This window comes from Schistocerca cancellata, chromosome 9 (genome assembly GCF_023864275.1).
Source record: "Schistocerca cancellata isolate TAMUIC-IGC-003103 chromosome 9, iqSchCanc2.1, whole genome shotgun sequence".
NCBI lineage: Eukaryota > Metazoa > Arthropoda > Insecta > Orthoptera > Acrididae > Schistocerca > Schistocerca cancellata.
The window spans coordinates 197,237,124-197,249,408 of record NC_064634.1 but is presented as its reverse complement, the minus strand read 5'-3'; the positions used below and the strand labels follow the sequence as shown (position 1 = coordinate 197,249,408).

Below are 12,285 nucleotides of genomic sequence, written 5' to 3'. Positions count from 1 at the left end.
AGGTCAACAGTAACTCGGCAGCTTCAGCATAAAGACTCTCGACAGGACTAGTGTAGAAGGCTCCGGTCGCAAGACGTATCCCCCGATGGTGGATGGAGTTGAGCCGGCGTAAGAGGGACGGCCGAGCGGACGAGTAGACGAAGCTCCCATAATCCAGCTTCGATCGGACTATGGACCGATACAAGCGAAGCAGGACAGTGCGATCCGCTCCCCAAGATGAACCGCTAAGAACTCTGAGGACATTAAGGGAACGTGTACAACGGGCCGCCAAATAAGAGACATGTGGAGACCAACACAGTTTCCTGTCCAACGTGAGCCCTAGAAACTTAGTTGTGTCCACGAATGGGAGAACAACGGGACCGAGATGTAAGGATGGCGGAAGGAACGCTTTATATCGCCAAAAGTTGATACAAACCGTCTTTTCTTCAGAGAACCGGAAGCCATTTGCCACGCTCCAGGAGTAGAGGCTGTCTAGACAACGCTGAAGGCAGCGCTCCAGGAGGCATGTTCTTTGGGCACTGCAGTAGATCGCGAAGTCATCGACAAAGAGAGAGCCTGAGACATTAGGTGGAATGCAATCCATAATTGGATTGATCGCGATGGCAAAAAGGGCTACGCTCAAGACGGAGCCCTGAGGCACTCCGTTCTCCTGGAGGAAGACGTCGGACAATACGGAACCCACACGTACCCTAAACTTTCGATCCGTTAAAAAGGAATCAATAAAAAGGGGCAGGCGACTGCGTAGGCCCCACCTGTGCATAGTGCGGAGGATACCTCCTCTCCAACAGGTATCATAAGCCTTCTCCAAGTCGAAGAACACGGCTACCGTTTGGCGCCTTCGCAAAAAGTTGTTCATGATGAATGTCGACAAGGTCACAAGGTGGTCAACAGCGGAGCGGCGGCGACGAAAGCCGCATTGGACATTAGTAAGTAGCCGTCGAGATTCAAGAATCCAGACTAACTGAGCATTAACCATGCGCTCCATCACCTTACAGACACAGCTTGTAAGAGAAATGGGGCGGTAACTAGAAGGAAGGTGTCTATCCTTCCCGGGTTTGGGTATAGGAACAACAACGGCGTCACGCCAACGCATGGGGACTTGACCTTCGGTCCAGACGCGATTGTAGGTACGAAGAAGGAAGCTTTTGCCCGCCGGAGAAAGGTGTGCCAGCATCTGAACGTGAATGGCATCTGGCCCCGGAGCAGAGGACCGGGACAGTGCAAGCGCACGTTCGAGTTCCCGCATAGTAAAGAGGGCATTATAAGTTTCCAGATTCAGCGAGTGGAAGGAAGGTCGCTGAGCCTCTTCTGCCTTTTTCCTGGGAAGGAAGGCAGGATGGTAATGGGCGGAGCTTGAAACCTCCGCGAAAAAGCGGCCAAAGGCGTTGGAGACAGCCACAGGATCAACAAGGACCACATTACCTGAGGTCAGGCCAGGTACCGAGGAGTGGGCCTTAATGCCAGACAGCCGGCGCAGGCTACCCCAAACGACGGAAGAGGGAGTAAAACTGTTAAAGGAGCTGGCGAAAGAGGCCCAACAAGCTTTTTTGCTGTCTTTGATGACTCTACGGCATTGTGCTCGGAGTGGTTTGTATTCAATACAATTCGCCAACGTAGGATGGCGGCGAAAGGTACGTAAAGCACGTCGTCGAGCACGGATAGCGTCCCTACAAGCCTCGTTCCACCAGGGGACGGAAATGCGACGTGAAGAAGAAGTAGTATGAGGAATGGAACATTCGGCAGCATTGATGATAACAGCCGTGAGGTATTCGACCTGACTGTCACAACTGGGAAAATCGTGGTCTGGAAAGGTCGCCAGGGATGAGTAAAGTCCCCAGTCAGCTTTCAGTATGTTCCAGCTCGAAGGACGTGGGGATGGGGCGTGGTGCAGGAGACGAACGACACAGGGGAAGTGGTCGCTCGAATAGGTGTCAGAAAGGACATACCACTCGAACCAACGGGCAAGAGTGGTAGAACAGATCGAGAGGTCCAAGTGGGAGTAGGTATGAGTAGAGTCCGAGAGGAAAGTCGGGGCGCCGGTATTGAGGCAGACAAGATTGAGATGGTTGAAGACATCTGCCAAGAGTGAGCCTCTTTGACAGGATGCAGGAGAGCCCCAAAGGGGATGATGGGCATTGAAGTCGCCAAACAATAAAAACGGCGGGGGAAGCTGAACTATCAGGTGCATCATGTCAGCCCGACTAACAGCAGACGACGGTGGAGTGTAGATGGTACAAACTGAAAAAGTAAAAGCAGAAAGAGTAATGCGGACAGCTATTGCTTGGAGCGGGGTGGTCAATGGGATGGGATGGTAATAGACATCGTCCCGAACGAGCAACATGACCCCACCATGAGCTGGGATACCGTCCACAGGGGTGAGGTCATACCGCTCCGAGGTATAGTGGGTAAAGGCAATACGGTCAGTCAGGCGCAACTTGGTTTCCTGGAGTCCAAGGACGAGCGGACAGTGCAGGCGGAGGAGCAGTTGTAATTCCTCCCGATGAGATCGAATACCTCTTATGTTCCAATGAAACAACGCCATCGCTAGTCAAAAAGTTGGGGGAACGAGACGGGGGAAGAGCTGGTCACCTCGACGGCCGCGGAGGGCCAGGTTGCGAGGGAACAACGCTACAACCGACGGGAGGCGGATCCGGTTCCATCGACTCGTCGCCAGCTGCGGCCGCTGTCCCTGGGTGTGTAGGAGGGGCAGCATCATTTGCCGACGAAAGGCCAGCTGAGCGCCTGGCAGCAGAGCGTCCCAGCGAAACTGAGGACGGCCGGGAGCAGCGACTCACAGATGGAGCGTCAGACGAAACGCGCCGGGGTGGAGAGGGGGATAGAGACTTCTTCTTGGAGGCCTTCTTGGAAGGCCGAGGAGGCACAGGGATGGTGGGCTGGACCCGAAGAAGGTCCTCACGCGCGGGGTCCGTTTTGGAACGACGGACCTCGGAAGCTGGGGTCCGGAACGTTTCCCCGATGGACGCCTGAGAAGAGGATCGCTTCTCAGGTGGTGTGGGGGGAGAAGGAGGAGGAAGGGTGGCCCCTGGGGCAGAGGGGGTGGGGGCCACGGGGGAGGAGGATTTGGAAGGGAGGGATTTGGGAGGCGGAGGCAGAGCCCCCTGATGGGCGGAGGAGGCGGAGGGGGGACAGGATAGGGGTGAGGATACCGCGGAAGGAGGGGACACAACTGAGGCAAACGAAGTGGTCAATGGCACGGCGCTCCAGGTTGGCCCTGAGCTCCTCATCAGATTGTAGCAGGAGGTCACGATGAAAAATAACCCCCTGCGTCCTATTTAGTGCCAGATGTGGGACAATGGAGACTGGGATGTCCCCTAGGCGGTCGCACGCCTGGAGCGCCGCCGACTGTGTGGCGGAGGTGGTCTTGAGAAGAACGGACCCTGAACGCATCTTGCTGAGAGCCTCGATTTCCCCGAAGATGTCCTCAATGTGCTGAACAAAGAACATGGGCTTGGAGGTGGCGAATGTCCCCCCATCGGTTCGAGAACAGACCAAATAGCGGGGGAAGTACTTCGCCCCAAGCCGGCGGGCCTGTCCCTCCTCCCATGGAGTGGCCAAGGGGGAAAGGGCAGGAGAACCAGAACTAGAAACGGTACCTTTTCTTTTGAAAGACTCGGCCGCAAAGCGACCTAATACATGGTGACGTTTCATCTGCGAAACGTCCGCCCCGATACCACCCACTCCGACCAGGGGCTCTCCCCACGGGCGCCACCCAGCCGCAGCAAGGGCCACCTGGCAGGATGACCATTGCCGGGAGTCCTGATGCCCCAAGGAGACGGGCATCTACTCCTTGGCCGACGTGGGGAGGGTGCAGCTCAGGTATCGGCAGTACGATCCCTGTGTTGTCAGGGGGCTACAACCTAGAGGGTACATGACGACCCCACCACAACGGGCTGGCTACCGTGCTGGATTTCTGGTGCCATGGAAAGTCCATCATGATCGCTGGTGCAGATGGAGATGCACTATGGGCGTAACTTGGACAACCCATCAGGCGTTTAGGCCCAATTTGAGGAATAGTGGGTATGGTTACAACGCCGGTGCAATGCTGAGTGCCAAGGTCTCAGTGCACTTAGGACCAGTGGTACACCACGTAAGGTGTCCTTCCCCAAAAGGCTCGTACTTCTGTAGAATTTTGAAAAATGGAGGTCAAACCCCAAGGGGGACCATCACATGGAAGGCCGAAACGGTTGAAACTCCTTTTAGTCGCCTCGTACGACAGGCAGGAATACCTCGGGCCTATTCTTACCCCGGACCCGCAGGGGGGACGCAGTGGCACTTTGAATGATCAGCGAGTCACAACATAAAGGTTGCTGTGTAAGGAGGGGTGGCAGCAATGGTCAGGCCATTTGTGGGGATTCCATAAGATGGGGAAAAATGCAGGAACACTAAGTGGGGCATGGTTCTGGCTAGGAATAAAGAAACTTTGCTGTATTGGTGCAAATGGAAGGAGCAAGTGTCATTAGTGTAGGATAAAAAAATGCATAGTAACGTGTAAAATAAGTAAAAATATGTAATAAAAACTCATAAAATGCATGGAAAAACATTATAAAAAAGATGGAAAATGGATGAAGTAGGGGCGAAACAGTGAAACCAGAGGGAATTGGGCCAACAGTCAAAGATGAAAATGATTTAAAACTGACGTGATAACACAGAGAGATCAAAGAGAGAAATAAAAAGATGATAGCAGTCGAATGCAGATTGGTGGGTGGATATGTGTTAAGTGAGGAGACAGCAGATGTAAATGAATTAGCTGGGGCCAGTATATGTATGCTGGAATAATGGAAGAGAGAAAGGGGCAGTTAGCAAATTTGAAGTTCAACAGATTCATGTGGCACAGGGAGATACAGAAAATAACACATGAAAACATGCAAAAGTGATGGAGGAAGTGAACTCAGTTTCAAGGGCTACAGTTAATTATATTGGCAGGAATAGTGAGAGGGATGAGAGGCTACACCAACAATCCATGCTGTCATACAGCTGCATGTGCTGAGCAGACGAGACTGTTGATGGAGCATATGATGATTGGAAGGCAAAAGGTAAATCACAGGAAAGAGGAGAAGGAAAAGAATGGGCACTGAGTGAAGTAATGTATTAGAGAAGAGTAACAAAGGAAAGCAGCACTGGTTTGTAGGATGGAAGAAAAGCTGTTAAGCAAAATCAAATAATGGCAAGTCCAAGATGGAATAATGACAATTTTATGAAAAAGGTAGTCTAGCTTTAGCAGCCAGAGATGTAGGTCATATGAGTGTGAGTGGGTAAATGTGTATTTTCTACTTTGGCAGAAGACCTTATAGCAAAAAAGGTAAAATGTATAGCAGAGTTTCTGATGTGCCTGTCTGTGACTCAACATCTCCTTTATATGGTGAGTAGCAATTATCTTTTTGTTAGTATTCTCACTATTCCATGCCAGATTTTCCATTGCTTGAAAAGGATACATTGCTACTCATCATATAGAGAATATGTTGAGTTGCAGACAAGTACAATCAAACATTAAGTTTTTGGCCAAAAGGCCTCATGAAGTACAAAACGCGCACACACACATTCACATAAGCACAGCTCACACACACACGACCACTGTCCCTAGGCACTGAGGCCAGACTGCGGACTGCAACTGCACCTGATGGGAGAGCAATAATGTGGTGGCGATAAGAAGGAAACTGGTGGGGAGGAGGAGGGAGAGCAGGGTGGGGGCATCATGCAGCGACATGGTCAGAACAGGGTAGGATTGCTACCTACGATCGGGAGATTTAAGTGTGTGTGGTTTTTTTTATTTTGTGGTGTGTGTGTGTGTGTGTGTGTGTGTGTGTGTGTGTGTGTGTGTGTGTGTGTGAGTGTGAGTGGACTGTGAGGAGAGAAGTAGAAAAGGGGAGAAAGACTAGTTGGTGTGTTGATGGGCTACAACACTGTTTAGTTCTGGAGTGGGAGTACGGAACAGGGTAGGAAGGTGAAGGATATGGACTAGCATAGGTCAACGCCTAGGAGTTTATGGGAATGTACTAGCAGGGTTGCTGCAAGTTTCCCCAAGTGAAATTCCCTGATATTTCCCTGATTCACAGTCAAGTTATAGCATTTTTCCCTAACAAATTTTGAGACTTCAGGGGTGAGTACAGGCATATGTTGGAAAAAAAGGAAAGAAAGAAAGAAAAAAAATAGGGACTTCTTTATTTCTATACATGTGAGCAAAAATCTTAAGAACTAACATCAACATCTTTTGTAATGAACTGTGTTTAGATGGAGAAAGAAAGCCAAATGGTACATGTGTTTCATTAAGACCACTGAGTTTATTTTATTTCAATAAAACAAAAGAGTTTTGGTGACAAACTTATGCATTTCCTTGGAGTTTCAAAACAGATTTAAAATACCTTCACTGATTTCAGAGCTAACTTCAGAAAAAGTAGGCCTCTTGAAAGAAGCGTAAAGGCAGGAAAGAGTTGTGTAAACCAAAACTATAGCTGACCAACACTAAAATTTTAGTTCTGCTATGTTAATTATTGTCAGTTATTACCCACTGTGTTATGTCTATTATTTTAGCGGTATTGTGTGTTTGCTAGCTTAGCCAAGAGGTAATGTGTTTGCCTACCATGCAGTGGACCCGGGTTCGATTCCCGGCTGGGTTGGGGATTTTCTCTGCTCGTGGACTGGGTGCTGTGTTGTCCTCATCATCATTTCATGATCACTGACATGCAGGTCACCCAATGTGGCGTCAACTGAATGAAGACTTGCAAGCCGGCAGCCGAACTTCACTGGGTACGGCCACCAACCAGCCATCAATGCCACACAATCATTTCATTTTACAGGTATTGTGTGATTTTTCTTTCAAGAAATATATGAGCACATAGTGTACAAATTGCCAGTGACAGCTACAATTTACTTCTTCTTATCATCCATACTGTCTAATATATGAACTACTTTCAAAGTGCCAAAATATACTAGAAGAAATAAAATTCTATAAAACGCCACACTGTACAATGTACTTGTGGTGAGGCAGTCACGATTCCTGAAATCCATTGCCCGTGGCCTCTGCCCTGCCGAGTAGCACCACAGTCCTGGGTCTATGGATAAACCACGTAAATCTGACGCATTATGCCACACACACACACACACACACACACACACACACACACACAGAAAGAGAGAGAGAGAGAGAGAGAGAGAGAGAGAGATGTGGCCTGCGGCAGGTTGATGAGACTAGATCCAATGGGCAGGGCCTGCACATTAGTGGGAAACGATGGGCTTCAGATTGGCAGGTCTGATTCGTTAGAGATACCGGCAGAAATGGCCTGTGATTTTGGCCCGTCATGGAACTCCACTCGTGTGGCCAGCTATTCAGAAGTCACAGACACCAAGTTGATGAAATGAGACTGTGGTGATCAATCTGTGCAACAGATAACTTACGTATATACTCTGAGAACCAATACTAATGAAGATAGGTAACAACTTACTGCGAAGATGATCGCTGAGCTGCAGACAGGTGCGTAAGAAAAAGAATTACACTTTGTCAGAAAATGAGAGCACACTCACTTTCACATAATCACTCAAACTCAACTCATGTACACATGACCGCCGCCTCCGGCTGCTGTGTCAACAGTCTCTGAGAATCAGAACCACTCCTCATGCCTCTCTGCCTCTCAGTGGTAGCTGCTAGACTATCAGCAAGAAGTGGTGACTGCAAGTCAAGGGGAATGGTGGGAAGGGGAGAAGCAGTAAGATGAGGGAGTAGGGAAGCAGTGCATGTACTAAGCTGCACCCAGCCAGTGATGATGCATGACATCTCAGTAAACAAACCATTTCATCTGCTGAGAAAAACAAAATTTTTCCAGTTTTATTTTTCAAATTTCCCTGATTCATTTAAAATTCCCTGATAGTCACTGGTTTCCAGAACCTGTGGCAACCCTGTGTAGGATGCATTGCAGGGTGTGTTCCTACCTTCTGAATGCAGAAAAGCCGGTGTTGATAGGAAGCAGTCACTGAAGTGAAGCACGTTGTGTTGGGCAGCATATTCAGCTACTGGGTAGTCTAGCTACTTTCTGGCCGCAGCACTGATATTTCCCTAGTATTTCTTCTGTGCAGTTCTGTATCCTTTCATTTGATATACTTGTGAAGATCTTAAGATCTGTGCTTAGGAGTTTCATACTTCTATAACTTTCACATGCAGTTCTGACCTCTTTCTTATAAACTGGGTTTATTATTCCAACTTTCCAATTATCTGCCATAGCTTCTGTTTCTCATTTATCTGATATTAATGTGTGCAGTTCCTTTATTACAGCCTCACCACTGTTTTTTGCCTTGTCCACAACCTGGGAGACCTCTTGTATTGTTTACTTTTTTGCCTCATAGGCACCATTGTCTATTTACAATTCCACACTATCCTCCTGTGCAGGTGTCTCATCACCTTACAGGCTGGTGCTTAAGTGTATCTTTGAAATACTCTGCCTACCTTCCCACTATCTGTTCTTCCTCCCTTATCATTTTCCTATCTTTGCTGGAACATGCCATTATTTTTGGCTGGAATCTCCAGCACAACATAACTTGCTTATTTACTTGTTGCTTTAACTCTTCTAGTTCTCGAAATTTCTTCTTAGTCCACTCTCTCTTCTTTCTCTTGCACCGTTTGTTAGCTCTTCTCCTTAATTCTCTATATTGTTTCACAGTTATTTCTGGTTTCTCTCTGTAGTACTTCTGTTCTTGCTCTTTTCTTTTCCTCTGTTACTGATCTGCAATCTTCATCAAACCATTCTCGGGTTCTTCTGCTCCTTCTTATGCCCATTATTTCTTCTGCAGCATCTTAAATGGCTTTTTCAATCCTGCTCCACATTTCATCTACTCCTACTGCAGTCTCTTCATTGTTCAACTTTCTACTTAGTGTTACTTCATATTTTTATTTTTACTTCATTAGGGATTTTGAGTTTGACAGTATTCCATTTCATTTCATTTTTTTCCTGTTCTGTTGCCATTTGTTGACAGTTTCTCTCTCAAGACTGATTTTATCAGAAACTGGTCTGAGTCGCAGTCTGCTACCCTGTAACTCCGTACATCCATAACTGACATGGAGTGGTGTGGAATCACTAAAATATTGTCAATCTGATTGACTACTCCATATACTGTAGGCTTTCAAGTACCCAAATGGATCCTTTTGTTTGGGAAGCAGGTATTTTTAATAATCACATTATTCCTTGCTGCAAATTGGCACAGTAAGCCTCCATTCTTGTTCTTTTCTTCATGTAGTGAATATTTTCCAGGAACTCCATATGGGTGTTCATTCCTACCTATTTTTGCGTTAAAAGCCGTTACTAGCATCCAAGTGGACAAACAGCTTGTTAGTTGTCATGCCCATGTAGAAAGCAGCACAGTGTTTGCAGCTTGACTGCTTTCACACATAGTCCTGCCTTTGATGGGATGGGAGATGCTGTCACTGGACTGAATGAAGAGGGGAGGATGTTTGGGACAGGTTCTGCATCTAGGTCTACTGCAGGGATATGATCACAAAGCAAGGGGTTGGGAGTAAAACTGGAGTGGGGGTGGACAAGGATACTGCATACGTTTGGTGGGCTGTGGAACAGCTTTTTGGGATGGGTGGGAAAGATAGTGGGCTGAATGCTACTCATTTCTGGGCCTGGCAAGATGTAGTCAAAAAGCTGTTGCAGTCCCTACAGGTACTGAATCAGGAGGGCAGTGCTCCTTTGTGGCATGATGGTAAGTATATGGGAGGTGGTAAGTGACTGCAGAGATAAGACATGGGAGATCTGTCTCTGTAGAAAGATACCCCAACCCATCCCCACCTCCTCCTTAAGCCCCAGCAGATTGTTTCTATAAGGTGCAGTTGTGGTAACATTCTTGACACAGTGGCCCAAGACAGTAGTCACATGTGGACACGTTGTGCTTATGTGAATGTAAATGTGTTTCCTACTTCAAAAGCAGGCCTTTTGGCCAGAAGCTTAATGTATACAGCCCAGTCTATCATTTTCGTAACACTGTCATTTTGCCTTCATGTGTTGGTTAGGAATAACATTATTGGAAATAAACAATGATTAGATATTTTCTGGTGTGCTAACAAAGGCTAAACTACTTTATTTAGCATGAGATCAGTTTCAGAACTTGTAACCAATTGCTTCTTCTTTTTTTATTATTAATGCGAACTTCGACAATGTAAGGCAAATAATCCCACAGTTCAGTCTCTAATTTAGGACTAAACAAACAGAGCCTTCATTTCAACTTTCACTTCCTGTCTATACATCTGCATTTGTAGTATTAAACCATTTCTTCCACACTATCTTATATAAATGAAACAAATAAATATGTCCATCTCAGCTGTATTTTTAAAAAATCATATTTTAATAAATTATGACATTTCAAAAAACTGAAGAATTACCTGTCAGAAGTACTGACATATAAACTTATTCAAAATCAGTTACAACATGGACTACAGTTTCACATAAAATATTTTATACAATAAAAATATCATGTCCTTTTGGCAATATATAATCTACATTTTCAAATATATCACTGTAATCATATTACATTAGAACTTTGATCTCACCTGCTGAATCTGACATTTTATTCCTTACAGATTTAAATGAAAATAATGTCCTATTTCTTTCCGTCTTCTCGAATGTTCGCAAACATCGAGTTATGTTCTTTTGTGTCACTCCACTGAAACATAAAAAAGAAACAGTCAAAAATTTTTGTCAAAACCATTGACTTTGCTCTGAAGCAATAGTGTAACGTATTTCAGATGGTGGCATTAGAAAAATTCCAGACATGAACTTGAACCAGTGAAAGTCAGTCACTATAAACTCACACATGAGATCACATATGCCAGACACAAAACATACTAAAAGATGGAGACTTTGCTTTAGGATTATTTTAACCCTTATCCAAAGAGCTTCAATTTTTTGTGTCAAAAAATATCAGTGCACGTTATGGGCACAGAACACACAAGTTGACTTACAGATCTTAAGCAAACACCAGAAAAAAGGCAAAGTGATATAGAAGATTTGTTAGCCTAATACGTCAAGAAGCCAGCAACATCATCAATTTCATTAGCAGGTGCTACCATAGAAGTTCTTGAGGCTGCAGTGGATACGGCAATAAGGACAGGAATACAGTGTGATAGGTTGCCTGGACCTTACCACAACAGCACAGGCTATACAGTACTGGAGTTCCCCATTTTATGAGAATCACTTTGGATCATGATAGTCCTGTCCGTGGTCTGTTACGAAATTTTGAGACTTCCAACTTTTCAAAATGTCCTGGGGTTAGTTCTTCTGATAGTTACATCCTGTAATAGTCTTTTGAAGTTGGCAACAACTACATTTGAGGCTGATTGATTGACCGACTAATTAATTGAGTGGATAGCTAATGGGACTAAACAGCGAGATAATTAGTCCCATGATTCCAAAGTTACACATGGAAGAGAGAGGGTCCACTAAAAGTGGATGGATCCAGTCAGAGGAGTGAAACTATAAAATGAGGAAGTTAAAACACACACACAGTAGAAGGTATAAAAGAGTAGCCCAAATCTAAAAACTGGGGAAACAGAGGGACAAAAGAGCGTTCTTTGCAAGAGGGGGTGGTCACAGGTCACAGACCAAGAAAATGTGAAGAGAGGTCCCAACCACAACCACCCTGCCCCTGCTCCTGGAGTAAAGCAAATCATTATATCTGAAAATAAAAACCGCTTTCATGGAGGAAACTGAGGACCAATTCAACCACCCATGAATCGTCCACTAATATTAAATTTAAGGGATCTGGAAGACTTTACTTAGTATAAAGAGCCAAAAGATTGAGACATTCCAACAATATATGGGATACCATCAGTCTGGGACCACAAGTACACTGTGGGATGGTTCATTATGCAAGAGGGAACAATGAGTGAGCCTGGTATCACCAATACGTAGACAGCATAAGATGAGATGAGTGGAAGAAAAATCGACAAACCGCAGTAGACTCCTTGATTGTGTGGAGTTTATTACTGAGAGCAGTAGCGCACCAGACGTCATTCCATTTTTGCACAAAGAGAGATTTGATGTAGAGCCACATATCTGCAGCTGGAATCATGAAAGTTAATGAGGGGTAAGTATCTGCTTCTCTAGCCAAACGGTCAGCCAGTTCATTCTCTGGAATGCCCACATGACTTGGGATCCAGAGAAAGACAACTGAGCAGGTGGCATGGGCAAGGGCAGCGAGAAGGTCATGGATAGCAGAGACCAAAGGATGATGATAGTAGCATCGGTTGATAGCCTGCAAGCTGCTCATTGAATTGGTACA

The 12,285-nt window shown here is 46.0% G+C and overlaps 1 protein-coding gene across 1 annotated transcript in view; it reads right to left on the bottom strand.

Annotated features, from left to right (window-relative positions):
- Window positions 1-12,285, bottom strand: part of LOC126101061 (phosphatidylserine decarboxylase proenzyme, mitochondrial) — a 132,772-nt gene that overhangs the window by 107,096 nt on the left and 13,391 nt on the right. Inside the window, exon 2 of the mRNA XM_049911733.1 lies at window positions 10,556-10,668. Coding sequence (XP_049767690.1) covers window positions 10,556-10,668 — 113 coding nt within the window. The remainder of the gene's footprint in view (window positions 1-10,555; window positions 10,669-12,285) is intronic.